This window comes from Vigna unguiculata, chromosome 7 (assembly GCF_037176805.1).
Source record: "Vigna unguiculata cultivar grain cowpea cultivar isolate G323 ecotype 2 chromosome 7, ASM3717680v1, whole genome shotgun sequence".
NCBI lineage: Eukaryota > Viridiplantae > Streptophyta > Magnoliopsida > Fabales > Fabaceae > Vigna > Vigna unguiculata.
The window spans coordinates 15,470,864-15,489,137 of record NC_140798.1 but is presented as its reverse complement, the minus strand read 5'-3'; the positions used below and the strand labels follow the sequence as shown (position 1 = coordinate 15,489,137).

The following is an 18,274-nucleotide window of genomic DNA, read 5'->3' as shown; positions in this document are numbered from 1 at the left end:
TAGTGAGTGATTGGAATGATGTGATAAATTAATTTTTTTAATAGATAAAATTTAAAGAATACTAAAAATCCTTGAAGATATAAGTAAAATTAAGGTTAAATTACTATTTTGATCATTGTTTTTTGTTAAGAAGTATCAAATTGATTATCAAGTTTTTTTGTTTTAATTTGGTTATGATTTTTGAAAGAAAAGTGATTCAGTTTGGTCTTTGTAGTTAATTTGATTGAATAGTGTCAAAATTAATGTTATGTGTCAATTTATAGCTTTTTAGATTTTAATTTTAATTTTTTATTTTTTTTACACATATCACTTCATAATTGTGTTATGTGTCAAAAAATCTCAATTTACTCTTTATATTTATTTTTATTTTCAATTTAATTCTATATTTTCTTTAAATAAAATAATATTATCCTTCTTTAAATTATTTTCTTTAAATAAAATAATATTATCCTTCTTTAAATTATTTTCAATTTATGAACAATAATAATTATTATATATTTTATTGTATTTTTAAAAATATTTTAGTTATTATTAAATATTATATATATATATTATTAATTATTATACATATATTATTATATATTAATGATAATAATTATTTTATATAAATTTTTATTACTAATTGTTATATACATATATTATTATTAATAATTGTTATATATATATATATATATTATTTATAAAAGAATATTTTATCCATTCAAAATTTTGTAGTTTAGATAGATGGGATTAGGAGGTTATCTTGCAAATTTACATCCTAATTCTCTTCCAAATTGGTGCATGTAAACATGAATCATATTTCAAGTTCATCGTAACAAATTTGTGGAAACATAACCATCAACGATAAATCTTTGCAGTTTAAGTAGGATGGGATTAGGAGGTTATCCTACAAAGTCACATCTTAATTTTCTTCGAAATCAGTGCATGTAAACACAAATCATATCCCAAATTCGTTAAAGCAAATTTGTGGAAACATAACTATCAACGGAAGCGAACACAACATAAGAATTTTATTGGATGAGCTCAAAATATTAAAAATAATATTTAGAACATTTGTAGTTTATATATTTATTTTTCGGAGTAAACTACGAAACCTGTAGGGTCATTATGTAGTTGCTATATTTTAGGCTGTATAAATTTATTTCTTTTTGTTTATTCATGTTTATTGTCATCGATCTTCAATGGTAGTTTTAAGGTATTTTAGTGTAGCTTCTTTTATATGAAACAAAAGCTAAGCAAGTATAAAACTAAGGAAAGCTACCATTAAAGCTGAAGACCAGATTTATGATAATGGTGGAGAGTAATACACTTGTATTATTTAAATATATCAAAAACTAAATGATGGTCTTATAATTACCATAAAAAAATTTGGAGTGGCAAAGTTTTTTATTTATAAGTGTTACTATAATTAAAAATAACATTTTTATTTATATTATTGAACTTTACCCCAGTCACTTCTATGATTGAGAAATTTTCAAAGAAGTATCCATCTCAAGGATAATCTTTTTAAAGGACAAAAGAAAGCTATAATTCCTCCAACATTTTTTATTTTATTATATATATATATATATATATTTTAAAAATATGTTTATATATTATTTTATTATTTATATTATTTTTTAAAATTTGAAAATCACGTTTTCATCATTTGCTATTATTTTTTGTTTTTTTATTTGGTTTCTTTCTCTTCCTTACTTTCATCTTTTTCTCACATCTACTTTCTATTTCAATTTTCACCTTCAATCTTTCATCATCACCTTCAATCCCTTCTTTTTCAAATCAATATGTTTTCCTTTATATGTGACTTTTTTATGTTATAGGCAAATCTTTATCCATTAGAGATCATAAAATCATGATCTAATTATTGATCAAACTCTTCTTTATCTGGATAAGGTTATTTTAGGCTTTAAAGTTGTGTAAGAAATGAATAGTACTAAGAATCTACTTTAAGGTAAAGGAAACTAATCATTTAAAAAATTTTAATTTTCTTAAAATATGAGTTTTGGTTTTGAGATTTAATTTTGGATATTCACAATTTTATCTTTTCCTAAATAGGTGAGAGAGGTGATAAATTTACATCAGAAAAATTATGATAAAGAGTAAATAAATTGATTCTTTTTTCAAAAGGAAGACTTGTGACGAAGATGAAAATAATATATCTATGTTAACTAAACTTGAGAAATTTCATGAGAATCCAAGAATTGAAGAAAATGAAAAAATAACTCTTATAGTTACATATAATGAATTTGAAAATTCTTTAGAACATGATTCAGGGAAGCGTCCTCAAATTTGATAATACCCACCAAATCAAATTGATGAGGTACGAATGACTTATTTAAAACGAGATCCTTTTGAAATGTGTCTACAAAATTATCCATTTCGATTCAATTATTGAATAATTGAAGTTATTGAAAAAGCATAGAGCAATACTCTCACTAAAGATAACTTGTTTTTTGAATATATTATTGTTGATTACTTTATGTTTCACTTTCACACACATATATATATATATATATATATATATATATATATATATATATATATATATATATAATTTAATTCTCCTGAAATTTTTGTTGAAGTTCCATCACCAATTCATCTACCCTTTGCCCTTGCAAATTCCAAATTCTATAATAATCCTACCCCATTTCTTCTTCTCTCACGCATTACTTTCTCTTCTCCAGTGCAGTGGTCACTCAATTTTGTGTGGTTGGTGTAACATCCCGATAGGATATTACTTAAAATAAATAATAAACAATAATTTATATACTAAAACCTCATTTATTAAAGTAACTATTTCCCAAAAACCACGAGAAATTTCAAAACTTTAAAACATTAATAATCCAATATTCTAAAACCGTAAAAAAAACTGTAATCAAATTACATATAAATTAAAAAAAAATAGTTATAAAATCCCCTCATGTGCTGAGCCCATTCTCCGCCACTAAGCGTCTTCTGGCTCACCTGTAACATCATCTGCTCCCGGATAATAAATTACCCGATCATCACTACACACAAACAGATAGGGTGAGCTATGCACATAAATATAAATAAATATGAAATTAAATCCCCAGCCCATTCATAAGTATGCATTTGTTTATTTTCAAAATACCCTCCTTTCCACACTCATAACCAATATGAGTTCATGCATGTACTCTAACTCCGGGATTTCATGTGCTTCCACGACCCTTCTCGCTCGTGGTCCAACCTACAAGCCTATCCCGCTTATAGTCCTGCTTCACGGACTCTCACGCCTGTTCATCCGAACTCCTCGCTCGGACCCGGACACGTATACCCACCTTTCCTACTATGAACTCCCTCACTCATAGCATTCCCAAGTTGAGCATGAAATGAACTCCCTCGCTCATTCATCCCAACAAGGGTACCTCCGGTGAACTAAACAGTTCACGTTCCGCATGCGGTCCATCCATCACGAACTCCTCGCTCGTGACTCATTCCAAGCAATCCTAAAATCCTATGGACTTAGTCCTTCAAGTCCAACCACATCACACACACGCATATAATACCACTGATTTAAGAATTAACAATCAACCAATCCCAAACAACACCCACAATCATAGAATACATAGCACACTCGTTTAAGCCAAGTACCTTCGCCCAAACTAGTCCACCAGCCTCGCTTAAGCTAGCCCACCTCGCCTGAGCGAGCGTGAAACAGTGGATGTATCACTTCATCTCGCTTAGGCGAGCTCTTCTTGCCTGAGTGAGACCTTATATCGCTCAACACACAAAGCTCCTCGCTTGGATGAGGATTAAACAAAGAAACACACCAAGTCTCATTGTGACCTCGCTTAGGCGAGCCATTCTCGCCTAAGCGAGCATACCTGTCGCTCAACATCCCAAAACCTCTCGCTTGGGTGAGAAGTCGCGCTCAAAATGTCCAGGTTTCCTCGCGACCCTGTCCCTGGTCGCCTAGGCGAGAAACGCGAACTAAAACCAAAAACAAGACTCTGCAACTCTCGCTTAGGCGAGATGGACCTGCTTGGGCGAAAATTGCAGAGTTTCATGCCCAACTCCAAGCATAAACAGTACCAACAATTCATATCCACAAGCACATCCTATAAACATGGTATAATCACATTTAAATCACCAAAAACTAAAAGGTTTGGCCATACTTGACCAATACAGTACCAAAACCCTCATTCCCAAAACAAAAATGCAGGGTTTTGCAACTTAAAACCACCAATCCAATTCTTTCTCATGATCACACATTCACGAATTCAAAACACTCAATTTACAACTGAAAAGAAAATGCACAGAACCATAATACATATCATGAAAAGTAAGCGCACAATGGACAACTCCCATAACCTGGAATTCTTGATTAAAAAATTGAGGAAGGATAAAGTTCCTTTGTTCACCCAGCCTTGCCTCAAACTTCCTCCTAACTCAGCCTCTTGCCCTTTCACATTCATTCCCACAACTTCATTTAGTAAAAATAAGGTCTATTTTACCTCTAACAAGGTTTGAACCCGTGACCCACCACTCATAAGGCCCAAGCACAACCATTATACCAATGCATATTTAGTGATAATTATCCAAGTTCTATTTTTATACTATTATTCAATAGGCACAAATATATTATTGAAATAATAACAAAACAAATAACACACAAATGACATACATAGGACTTGAACCCAAGTCCTCTCACACAAACAAAGTAATCTCAACCAATTAAGCTAGTACTTTTCCATGTCATACAATTAACATTTAATGCCTTTAAAGTTTCCCACCACCCGCATTTATTACTCAATTAATTATTTAATTAATTAATTTCCACAGGTCTTACATTCCTCCCACTTTAAAAGAATTTTCGTCCTCGAAAATGAGACTTACAAGAAAACAGATGGGGGTATGACGTCCTCATGGCGTCCTCCATCTCCCACGCATCTCCTGCGTCGTCTCATCCCAGAGTACCTTCACCGTCTTTAGCTCTTTGCCCCTCAGTTGCTTGACCTGAGTATCCAGTATGCGAACCGATCCAACTGGCACAGTCAGATCCTCGTGCACTTGCACCTCATTTGACTCCAACACATGATCTGGACTTGCAATGTATTTCCTCAAATGTGAGACGTGGAACACATTATGCAAGTTGGCTAGGTGAGGTGGTAGAGCAATCTCATACGCCACTGTTCCTATCTTGCGTGTAATCTGATAAGGTCCTATAAATCTCGGAGTCAACTTCTTTGATTTAAGAACCCTTCCGATACCCGTGGTTGGAGTAACCCAAAGAAATACATGGTCTGCTTCATCAAACTCCAGTGGTCGTCTCGTCTTATCAGCATAGGACTTTTGCCTACTATGAGTGGCTCGCACCTGTTCTTGAATTAGTTTGACCTTACTAGTCGTTTGCTGTAGAAATTCAGGACCAAGCACAAAGGCTTCACCATCCTGATACCAGCACAATGGAGTTCTACACCTTCTTCCATACAATATTTCATAGGGCACCATGCCAATACTAGAGTGGTAATTGTTATTGTATGTGAACTCCACCAAAGGTAGCACATAATTCCAGTTTCCCATGTGATCTAGCACACAAGACCTCAATAAGTCTTTTAGAGATTGTATGGTTCGCTCAGACTGTCCATCCGTTTGAGGATGATAAGATGAGGTCATTCTCAACTGTGTACCCAAGGCCGCCTGCAATGATTGCCAAAATCGTGATGTGAATCTAGGATCCCGGTCTGACACTATACTTTCGGGTACTCCATGCAATCTCACCACTTCTTGCACATACAACTCTGCTAACCTGTTGTTAAGACTTTGGCAAGTGTACCAAGTCGTGCAAGTAGTAACCGATAAGATCGGGATATCGTTTCCCAAGAGACTCGTGTATACTAAATAATTGTGTAATTAGTGACTAATTTAAACTAATGAATAAATTCATAATTTGGGTTTTTGTATGCAAGAAAGTAAATATTTCATAAACAAGTAAAATTGAACTTGGATATTTGAAGACTCTAGAAAATGGTAAAGACTAGAAATGCAATGGATTGATATTGTTGTAGTTAGACTTCACCTACTTCACTCTCATGTATATTAAGCAATAAAACTCTTCTCCATTAATTACTAATGTCAAGCCACAAGTCTACTCAAACCCTAATCCCTTAGTTGAATGAGCCTAGGTTTCCTTATTTAGAGCCAATTCCTTGAATCCCTAAATAAACAAACCCACTTTACAAATTAGGGTTTAAGACAACTAATGGGTCAAGTTCCATTCCTAGATACAAGTTCCATTAGGTATCTTGTTCCAATTCTAGGTTTCAAGAGATATTTTCCAATACCTAATGACCCAAATATCATGCAATGAATAGTCAAAACAAAGCAAGCTTTAAGCACATAAACAAAGATACTAGCAATCAATGGAAGAAGCATTTATATATTCAAATCATTCAAAAATACATGAAAGTTCAGTGGCTACATCTAACCCCTACAAAAAAGGGTTTAGCTCTCCATTGTCATGGAGAGCTCAAGCTTACAAAATGGAAATGGAAGAGGGAGGAGATACAAAGAGGAAGATGGAGTTGTTCCCACAAGCTCTAGCAGACCCTCAAGCCTTCCAAGACGTGTTACTCGAGCTCCAAAGTGTCCAAGATCCGTTTCCCCTCGCGAAAACAGAAGAAAAAGGACCACTTGACACATCAGTGAAAACTGGCGCCTAGCGGAAGCCTCTCACCGCCAGGCGCTAGCGAACAAACAGTGAGCAAATCTTCCTGCTACCGCCTGGCGCCTGGCGCTGACGGTATCTACCGCCTGGCGCTGCCTTTGTGTCGCTAGGCGTTTCCTGTTGACATTTTTGCACTTCTCCTTGCTGTTCCGGGTTACTCATTTGTCTGGACTCTTGGAACAAAGCTTCGAATCTATAAATAGACACAAAAAATGGGGATTAGTGGTATATTTAGATCAATGTAACCCAAAATGTATTTATTTACAAAAGTAAGATAAATTTGAGGATTGAATAGGTTAAAAGCTTTGGAAGAGATAATTTTGCTAAGAAAATGTAGCTTGGATAATGGTAAAAATTAACATTATCAACTCCCCCAAACTTAAAACCTTGCTTGTCCTCAAGCAAAAAGGTAACTTGGCCTAGATGAACAACACAATTGCAATGATCTAGCAACTCAAGAAAATATATGTCAATTGTGCTTGCTCTTATTTGAAAGATTGGTTGGCACATGTGTTTCATTAGCAAGGCAAGCTAAAGATATGGTGCTCACAAAACAAAAGCTTCACAAGTGCATGCAAAAGTTTATAAGGGATCAACAATCATGGCAAAATGTTTCCTTGATCAATGGGAACCACTTCTCACAAGAATAAGTGTTTCACTCAAGCCCACTGGTGTATGGATATAAACAACATTCTCTCCACCATCACAATGTCACACAATTCAACTTTGCTTTTTGTTCAAAATGGCTAAAACTTTCACAAGCATGCTATCATCACAAGGGCTTTTATGGCTTGTATCATGGCTAGGCTAAGAAGGAAATTTGTTTTTTTTAGGATAGCAAAAGTACCTTGAGCTAAGAGAGCAAGTATTCAAATCATGAAAGTATTTTTCTCCCTTCTCTATTGAACAAATGAAACCAATTCCCAACTTGCTTGCACCAATTTTCTTTTCTTCTTTTTTTTTTGAATGAATTGAACCATAAACTTTACAAATCTTCTCATGCTCCCTTGTATCAACAATAATTCCCCCAAACTTGAACCATACTTCACTATGCTTAAGGTTCAAGGAAGACGGCTCAAAGAAGACTCAAAGGGTTTGCACAAGAAATCAACTTGAAAAGGATTGGCTCAATTATGTAACAGGAAAAAGAAAGATGACCTTGATCATCTGTAGCATGCAAGTAAATGATTAGCAAATGAACTCAAGCAAAGTCAATTATGAGTCTACAGTGATAGCATTCACACAAATCAACTCTAGGGCACAACCCTCTCACAGGGTACTTTAGGTTCCACAATTGTCAATATATGCCAAAATCATTGATCACAATTAAAATCAAGCATCACTATATCAAAATGAGAACAACCACAAGCTCATGCTCACAAGCCAATTCAACATCATTTCATAACAAACACAAAAGATGATCATGAAAAGCACTAATTCAATGCAAGAGATTAGTTCACCAACCAAGCTACAAAGTTCAACACTAAGCTACAAAATTCAACACTATCAAAAGAAAGTTAAAACTGAAATCTAAAAGCATAAATTAAATCAGGACTATCAGCAAAACGAGTCCTGCAAAATATGATTCGCTCCCTCCAAGCTTAGGCGTCATCCTCGCCCTCTTCGTCTAGCTCCTCCTCATCATCATCATCTCCAGCAGTTGAGGCTCCACCTCCCTCAGTAGCAGTGGCCTGGGCCCCAAGCCAAGCAATAGTGGCAGCAAACTCCTCAACTGATGGGGTGTGTAGCTCTGGAATCGTTAGGGAGATGCTCCTAAGCATGTCTGCATTGGCCATCCCCAATCGGTATAAAGCTTGCATCTAGCGTTCTAGGAGCTCAAGGTGATCGAGCTGGGCCTCCAAAGCCTACAACCGCATGTCAATGGTGGAAGTTGCCTCGAGCTCGAGCTCTGGCTCAGGCTTTGGCTGTGGCTGATGGCACCTCCTGGGTTTGGGAGCAACTGAGCAGAACTTCTGAAAATATGAAAAGTAAGCACAACTGGCACTCCACATCATCAGCCAGCTGGGTGCCCAAAAAGTCATTGATCGTGTCAACATCAAAGGGCACCCTTTTCCCCCACACACACAACTGAGAAAGGTGGGAGTTGCTGAGGTGGTAACCTTGGCATTAGTATAAAATTCTTTCACCAAGGTTACACTAAAAGTGCTAGGGTAGTTACCCAGCCTTTCCCAACCGCCTTTGATCAACTCCAGCTGAAATTCATTGACCTCCCCAGGCTTTAAAATCACTTTCGTCTCTGTAACAAATTTTCGTTGCATGACCACTTGGAAGCGGTCATCATTATCCTTTTTGAGGAAGTAGTGAGAGTAAATTCTCTCCTTTTGCTTCTGCCCTTTTGAAGGGTTGCCAATGGCGGTCTTCATTCTTTTGGGATTGCAAGAGGATGCCATCTACAAAATAAGCATTGGTACAAAGAGGCAATTTAAATTAGCATTGGAGTGACAGATTCAATAAAAAATAGAGTTAATTGCATCTAAAGACTAAACTAGAACAACAAAATATCAAGTCATTCAGATGCAAAAACCATTGCAGCATTGGTGCCTCACAACCCAATCAACAATCACATGAAAATCAAAGAAAGAGGCAAAAATAGGGGCCACCGCCTGGACCCTCTAAAACGCGCGACAGGCGCCAGCTTGCAGCAGTGGCTCTGCAAGGCGCCACCGCCTGGCGGTAAAATAGGCCAAAATGGCCACCGCCAGGCAGCATAAAACAGGGCAGCCATTGATGTTGGGAAAACTAGGCACAGACAACAAGGAAACAACACGATGGCAGCCCAATAACAATAAGCACGAGATTATAACACAAAAGCAACAGTAACAACGAATATATCAAAGTAAAGTAAACCCTAAACTAGTGCATCAACAATGGAGTAAATCAAATATGCTAGAACGAAAATACTACAAGAAAGAAGTTTACTTGAGTTGAATGCAAGAGAGAATGTTGCAAGAAGTGAGATTGGAGAGTGTGTAAGAGGAGCTGGTGCGTGGTAAGGGTTGGAGTTGCGCTTCGCCTGGCGAGAGTGTGGCGGCAGTGTGAGTGAGACTGATGAAGGCACGAGATTAGGTTCAGATTGGGGGTTAAGGTTTTGAAATTAGGAAAGGAATTGGGAAATAGAGTTAGGGATTTGAGAGAAGAGAGAATAGGGGACCAACGGCGCCAGGCGAGAGTGGGATTTAGGGTAAGGGAGTGCAGCAGGATTGTGAGGGAGTGGGCCAGCTCAAAACACATTTAAAATGGCCCAATTAGTGCTGTGCAGCGCTATCGCCTAGCGGTAGGTCACGAGTCGCCAGGCGGCGTATCAGTAAAATTGCAAATTTTGTGTTTTTCTAGTGTGGCGCCAGGCGGGATCGAAGTATCCGCCAGGCAGTTGGCTCTAGAGTGCTCCCAGTGGTCAATTGTTTTTTTGGCGCCAGGAATATAGAAGGGTGCCGCCAGGCAGTTGGACTCTGGAATGCTCCCAGGGGCTGAATTCACTACGGGTGTCAGGCGGGAGCGAGTACGCCGCCAGGCGGCTTAGCTGCAGTGTTGGAAATTGTGTTTTTGGGCTGATGGATGGGTTGGCTTTGACTCAAATATGCTCCCACCAACCTTTCACTCTTGCAAACATCTTTTTCAAACTTTTTCAACTTCAAACCAAGCATTCACACTCAAGCAAAACATTCAATTCACCAAACACATGCACAACTTAACTTAAGATATGAATTTACTACACAAGCTACGCTACTACTATTCTCACAAACAACCAATTTCAAAATGCTACAACTAGCACATGCTAAAACCATCCTAAAACTAAACATGCTTAACAACATTCTAGGCTATGCTTCCACAAATTCACATATGCAAATTTAACACAAAGTTCAACATCTCAACAAACACAACAATCTATGCTAACACATTTCACACATGCATAAAAACACAAAGCTATATTATAAACGGAAATTAAAAGCTAAAATGAGTTTAGAGCATTGGGTTGCCTCCCAGGAAGCGCTTGTTTAACGTCATGAGCCTGACGGGTAAAGCGCTTAAGCTTGGTTGGTGCTTTTGGGGTGCTCCTTCCCAACCTCACACCTATACAACTGCAATTGAGCATTAGTCACCAATTTAGTCCTTCTAGAATAAGGAGCTTCAATTTCAATCCTTCCATCAACTTTGATGTCTCTAATAACCCATAGCCTTGCACAACTTGACTTGAATCTTCTAGGAGAAATCTTCAAATGTTCCTTTCTCATCAGAATTGGTTGGCTGAGTCTAAGCCCATTAGTCCCCATCAAAGAGTGGTGGTGAACTAGAACATCATTTTTCTCTTCCCTCTCTTCATTCACTTTTGCGGAGAAACACTTTGAGCACTTTCCAAGCAACTTAGAAGCTTGCCACGGTCTACTAGTCACAGATAAGACTTCATTGATGGCCTTAAGACTAGTTTCTTCATCATTCGATTCTTGCACAACTTCAAAAACGTTGAAATTCACTTCCTCATCTTGGTCCTTCAATCTCAGCGTTCCCTCATCCACATTGATGACAACCTTTATTGTCTTCTTGAATGGCCTCCCAAGAATGAGTGGTACCCCTTCATCTTTCTCCATTTCCATCACCACAAAATCAATCGGGAACTTGAGCTTATCTATCTGCACCACCACATTTTCCACCACGTCATAAGGGTATTTGACGGAGTTGTCTGCTAGTTGCAAGGTCATCCTTGTAGGCTTTGCCTCAAGACCACCAATCTTTTTAAGCATAGATAAGGGCATCAAATTAATGCTAGCCCCCATGTCAAGAAGAGCTTTCCCCATATCTTGATTTCCAATGGTGCAGGGGATGGTGAAGCTACCCGGATCCTTAAATTTTGGAGGAAGATTTTTCTGAATAATGGCACTACAATTCCCTTTCACTTCAATGGTTTCCTCTTCTATGTATTTCTTCTTTTTGCCAAGGAATTCCTTCATGAACTTTTCATAAGAGGGTATTTGTTGTAGTGCTTTAGAAAATGGGATCTTGATCTCAAGTTGCTTGAATATGTCTTTGAACCGAGCTAATTGTTTCTCTTTCTCTTTTCTTGAAGGATTTTGAGGATAGGGAAGGGGTTTCACAACAACTCTCTCTTTTTGTCTTTTCTCTTTATCTTGCTCTTCACTTTTATTCTTTTCTTCTTCCAACACAATCTCTTCATCAACTTCCTCCTCTTGTATCTTTTCTTCATTCTTTCTCTTTTCTCTAGCCTCCACCTTTTCTTTAGAACCTAGCCCAACCTCCTTTCCACTTCTAGTGAAGATGGCCTTACATTGCTCTTTGGGGTTGGCTTCGGTGTTGGCGGAAAAAGTCGTTGATCAACCAATTGCTTGACTAATTGCCCCACTTGCAGCTCCAAGTTTTTTATTGATGCATCAGTGTTCTTTTGATTTTGAATTGACATTTGCAAGATCTGTTGCATCATGTCCTCAAGCTTTGAGGTTCTGTCAGTCAGAAAGGGATGTTGGTAAGTTTGTTGATGTGGTGGCCTATTGGAAGGTCCTGCTTGGCCCATGTTTTGGTGAGGTTTCCATCCTTGATTATAGTTCCCTGGTCAGCCTTGATTGCCCCATATAACTAACTTCCTCTTGAGATGTGCTTGGCATAGCACATTGCCCATTGGTATGGTTTCCTCAACATAACTCACAACTTTGCACTTGTTCGAGTTGAGCTATAGAGGCATTTTGAAGCTCTTGAGGAAGTTGTGAGAATTTCTTCATTAGGGTCTCCAACTGCTGAGTCATAATCTTGTTTTGAGCCAATAGAGCATCTTGAGATTGAAGCTCTAGAATACCCTTCTTTTGAGAATGGACTCTCTTAATATAGGCTTCATTATCATTAGTTGCCATGTTCTCTATTAACTCATACGCTTCCTCTAGCGTCTTCCACTTGATACTCCCACCGACAGAGGCATCTAACATCAGCTTTGACTAGATTTAAGCCCTGCCAAGAAAAGAGTGAGCTGTGTAGGTTGATCAAACCCATGAGTGGGAGTTTTCCTCAGCAGTCCCTTGAATCTATCCCATGCTTGGCCTAAAGACGCGTCCATATCTTGTTGAAATGCTGAGATTTCCTGTTTTCCCTTATTAACCTTGGACTGGGGAAAATATTTGCTCAAGAACTTTGCAACCACGTCATCCCAGTTGGTGAGGCTATTTTCAGGAAAGGAATTCAGCCAGGCTTTTGTGGGTCCTGCTAATGAGAATGGGAAGAGACTCAAGCGTATGGCTTCATCGGGAACTTGATGGATCTTCACAATATTGCATATCTCCAAGAATGTGGCCAGATGAGTGTAGGGGTTCTCATGAGACAGGCCGTTGAACTGATTACTCTGCACCAGATGAGTAAAAGTTGGCTTCATCTCCATGTTGGTGGCATTGACGGTTGGCCTAGCAATACTATTGAAGTTAATATGGCCTATGAACGCTGCATAGTCTTCCAAAGTGCGTCTTTCACGACCTCTACCATCCCCATTAGGATTTTCAGCCATTTCTTCTGGAAAAGAGTCAAGATTCTAAGAAGTAGACGGAAGAGTGTCTGAAGTAGAAGAGTGATGGGAAACTTGTTGTGTTTGAGCTCGTTGTCTCCTTGTGGCACTGTTGTTTCTACGAGCAGTTTTCTCTATCTGAGGATCGACAAGGAGTGGTTCTGAAGATACAGTCCTCCTGGGACGGATCCTACCCTACATAAACTATAGAGCAACAACAAAAGTAACCTCGAACGACAAGTTAGCCCAAATAATGTGAATGTATAAGTAAACCAAAAATAGTAAATATGAACAAAAGAATCTAAGTCTAAAGAAGTCAAAATCACACAATAGTCTAGTATTAGAACAGGTCCCCGACAACGACGCAAAACTTGTTAAGACTTTGGCAAGTGTACCAAGTCGCACAAGTAGTAACCGGTAAGATCGGGATATCGTTTCCTAAGAGACTCGTGTATACTAAATAATTGTGTAATTAGTGACTAATTTAAACTAATGAATAAATTCATAATTTGGATTTTTGTATGCAAGAAAGTAAATATTTCATAAACAAGTAAAATTGAACTTGGATATTTGAAGACTCTAGAAAATGGTATAGACTATAAATGCAATGAATTGATATTGTTGGAGTTAGACTTCATGTACTTCACAATTATGCATAAAACTCTCCATTAATTACTAATGTCAACGCACAAGTCTACTCAAACCCTAATCCCTTAGTTGAATGAGCCTAAGTTTCCTTATTTAGAACCAATTCCTTGAATCCCTAAATAAACAAACCCGCTTTACAAATTAGGGTTTAAAACAACTAATGGGTCAAATTGCATTCCTAGATACAAGTTCCATTAGGTATCTTGTTCCAATTCTAGGTTTCAAGAGATATTTTCCAATACCTAATGACCCAAATATCATGCAATGAATAGTCAAAACAAAGCAAGCTTTAAGCACATAAACAAAGATCCTAGCAATCAATGGAAGAAGCATTTATATATTCAAATCATTCAAAAATACATGAAAGTTCAGTGGCTACATCTAACCCCCTACAAAAAAGGGTTTAGCTCTCCATTGTCATGGAGAGCTCAAGCTTACAAAATGGAAATGATAGAGGTAGGAGATACAAAGAGGAAGATGGATTTGTTCCCACAAGCTCTAGCAGACCTCCAAGCCTTCCAAGACGTGTTACTCGAGCTCCAAAGTGTCCAAGATCCGTTTTCCCTCGCGAAAACAGAAGAAAAAGGGCCACTTGACACATCAGCAAAAACTGGCGCCTAGCGGAAGCCTCTTACCGCCATGCGCTAGCGCACAAACAATGAGCAAATCTTCCCGCTACTGCCTGGCAATGTCAAAGTGTCGTCAGGCGGTGACCAGTAGTGGCACCTAGCTGGCGGTAGTCTGGCGCCTGGCGCTGACGGTATCTACCGCCTGGCGCTGCCTTTGTGTCGCTAGGCGTTTCCTGTTGACATTTTTGCAGTTCTCCTTGCTGTTCCAGGTTACTCATTTGTCTGGACTCTTGGAAAAAAGCTTTCAATATATAAATAGACACAAAAAATGGGGATTAATGGTATATTTAGATCAATGTAACCCAAAATGTATTTATTTATAAAAGTATGATAAATTTGAGGATTAAGTTGGTTAAAAGCTTTGGAAGAGATGATTTTGCTAAGAAAATGTAGCTTGGATAATGGTAAAAATTAACATTATCACCTGTCCATAGACCACTTCTGATTCATAGGCAAGAAATGTGCACATTTTGTCAGTCAGTCTACTATCACCCAGACTGAATCATGATCCTTTGTCGACCTCGGAAGATGTGTCACAAAATTCATAGAGATACTGTCCCACTTCCATTGAGGTACGTCTAGTGGTTGCAGTGTACCTCCCGACCTTTGATGTTCAATTTTGACCTTTGGACATACCAAAAACTGAGCAACAAAGTCTGCTACGTCCGCCTTCATGCCATTCCACCAAAAGGACTCCTTTAAATCCTTATACATCTTAGTCATACCTGAATGTATGCTAAGACGACTATAATGGCCCTCCTTCAAAATCTACCTTCTGAATAAAGGTTCTCCAGGCACACACACTCTACCTTTAAAGCGTAGAATGTCGTTTGCTCCCATCTGATAGTCCTTCCCCTTCTTTGTACCCAACCACCCTACAAACTATTGTAATTCCAAATCGTGTCCTTGAGCCACACGAATTTCATTCAAAAATTCATTGGTGACTTTGAACAAGCTGCACTGTATGGAGTCTTGCCCAAACTGCATCCCGAGATTCATATCTCTGAGTTTCTCAATCAACTCTAACTCCTTTATCATCATACAAGACATGTGCATCTTCTTCCGGCTTAGAGCGTCGGCTACAACATTTTTCTTGCCCGGGTGATAAAGCAATTCAAAGTCATAGTCCTTCAGATACTCCATCCACCTGCGCTGCTTCATATTCAGCTCCTTTTGATCAAACAAGTATTCAGACTCTTGTGATCGCTAAACATTGGGAATTGGGAGCCGTACAGATAGTGCCTCCAAGACTTAAGAGTGAACACAATGGCTGCTAGCTCCAAGTCACGAGTCGGGTAATTTTTCTCATGTACCTTTAATTGCCGTGAGGCATACGCCACTGGCCTCCCTTCTTGCATCAATACTCACCCCAAACCTAGGTAAGAGGCGTCACAATACACTTCAAACTTATTCTCAATATTAGGAATTACTAAAACTAGAGCGGTAGTCAAACATCTTTTCATTTCCTCAAAACATTCCTCACACTTCTCCGTCCATGAGAACGGCTGATCCTTCCTCGTGAGTTGTGTCAAAGGATTTACCTTCTTTGAAAACCCCTCCACAAACCTTCAGTAATAACCTGCCAAGCCCAAGAAGCTCTTCACCTTTGTTACGGTCTTAGGCCTTTCCCACTTCAGCACTATTTCTATTTTGGCTAGATCCACTGCGATACCTTTAGCTAATATTACATGCCCGAGGAATTGCACTTCCTCAAGCCAAAACTCGCACTTGGATAACTTGTCATACAATTGATGTTCTCTAAGCACATCAAATACCACCCTCAAATGATCAACATGATCTTCCTGATTCCTCGAGTAGATAAGAATGTCATAAATGAAGACGATAACAAACTTATCCAACCAGGGTCAGAAAATCTTATTCATGTAGTCCATGAATACCGCCGGTGCATTCGTCACTCCAAATGGCATCACCACGTATTCATAGTGACCATATCTGGACCTGAATGTCGTCTTTTGCACATATTCTGGTTTGACCAGAATCTGGTGATACCCCGACCTCAAATCTATTTTGGAGAACACCCCTACACCCTTCAACGGATCCAGCAGGTCGTTGATCCTTGGCACTGGATACTTGTTCTTAATTGTCAGCTTATTTATCTATCTATAATCCACGCAAAGTCGCGAACTCCCGTCCTTCTTTTTCACCAATAAGACTGGAGCTCCCCAGGATGACGCGCTCGGTCAGATGAATTGCTTCTCCATTAGCTCCTCAATTTGCTTCTTGAGTTTTGGGAGCTTTGTTGGTGCCATTCTGTATGGAGCCATAGGCATTGGACCTGCACTAGGAATGAGATCAATGGTGAAGTCAATGTCTCGACTCGGCGGCAATCCTGGCACTTCATCTGGAAATACATCCGCATACTCGCTAGCTACAGGTATGGATTGGATCATTTCTGTAACACTTTTCTTCTCTGGCTTTGCCATCACCATGAAACACATGGCCCCTTCTTGCAATACTTTCACAGCTTCTCGAGTTGGGATCAACCCAATCCTTCATGTTCTGGGAATACCAAATTGCGCCGTCCACAATCAATTATGATGTGATTGTTAGACAACCAGTCCATTCCCAATATCACATCCAGTCCCTCCAAGGGCAAGCACACCAAGTTCACCTTGAATCTGCGACCTGCCACTGCCATTGAACACCCAACACATACTGAACTGGTAGCTACTTGACCCGAGGAAGAAGTTGAAACAAGCAACTCACACCCCAAGTCACGTTTCTCCAGACTCAATCTCCCCATACATGCATTAGAGATAAACGAATGTGTTGCGCCAGAATAAAATAACACCATTACATCATGACCCAAAAGTAAACAAGGTTGTAATACTAGATTACCTGACTGAGTAGCCTCAGTAGATGTCATGGCAAAGACCCTCCCAACTGCTCTAGCTCTCTCCACTCTAGAGGCTGGTGGTTTCTTTGTGGCACTGGCCTTCTTCTCAGGGCATTGATTAGCGAAATGCCCGGGCTGATTGCAAATGAAGCATTTGTGACTGCTCCCCTGTTCGTCAGGTGAACTCTTCAATTGCGGATAATTCCTCTTCAAGTGCGCTCCCCCACATTGGAAGCACTTAAAATCTCCTAAGGTGGTAGGAGGACGGCTGTAAGGCTTCTTCATCTGTCGAGCCTCCACGACATTCCTCTGATGTCGGACAACGGGACCAGGGCCCTTCTCTAAGTGCTCAACACTCTGGGCTTGCTCCACCAAGACTGGGAATCTTCTCTCCCTCAAAGGTGTCACCACCTTCTTCAACTCATGTTTGAGTCCTCGCTCAAACTTAAGGCACCTCCATTCCTCGCTAATGTCTTGCGAGTAGTACCTCGCTAGATGCTCAAACTTATTAACATATTCTTGCACTGTCATATCCCCTTGCTGCAATGCAAGAAATTCAGCCTCTCGATCTTGTCTCGCCGTATCAGGGAAATACTTCTCTAGGAAACGAGTCCTGAAGTTGGTCCAGTCAACCTGTTCCTCCCGGGTTTGCATTTGCTACTGCATCTCCGCCCACCAATACTATGCGTCGTCATTCAGCAAGTAAGTAGCAAACATGAGCTTCTGCTCATCCACACAGTTCATTACTTTGAAGATTTTCTCACATTTGCGGAGCCAATCACCCGCTTCATCGGGAGAGGCTTTGCTAGTGAACTCAGCTGGCTTGTGACGTAAGAAATCCTCCACAGTTGGCACCCTAACTTGTTCAATCGCCATTCTAGGCTGCGCTGCTACAGATGGCTGCATCGCATCCACCATCCGGTGAATAGCCTCTG

The 18,274-nt window shown here is 39.1% G+C and overlaps 1 protein-coding gene across 1 annotated transcript; it reads right to left on the bottom strand.

Annotated features, from left to right (window-relative positions):
* Positions 1–16,982: 16,982 nt before the first annotated feature.
* LOC146884659 (uncharacterized) lies at positions 16,983–17,993 on the bottom strand. The gene has a single exon (XM_085675962.1). The coding sequence runs from the start codon at positions 17,991–17,993 to the stop codon at positions 16,983–16,985; it is 1,011 nt and encodes a 336-aa protein (XP_085532088.1).
* Between the last annotated feature and the right edge of the window lie 281 nt (positions 17,994–18,274).

Bases quoted from the DNA above. Each gene is read 5' to 3' on its own strand.
- LOC146884659 (XM_085675962.1), bottom strand. From the start codon at position 17,993: ATGCAAACCCGGGAGGAACAGGTTGACTGGACCAACTTCAGGACTCGT.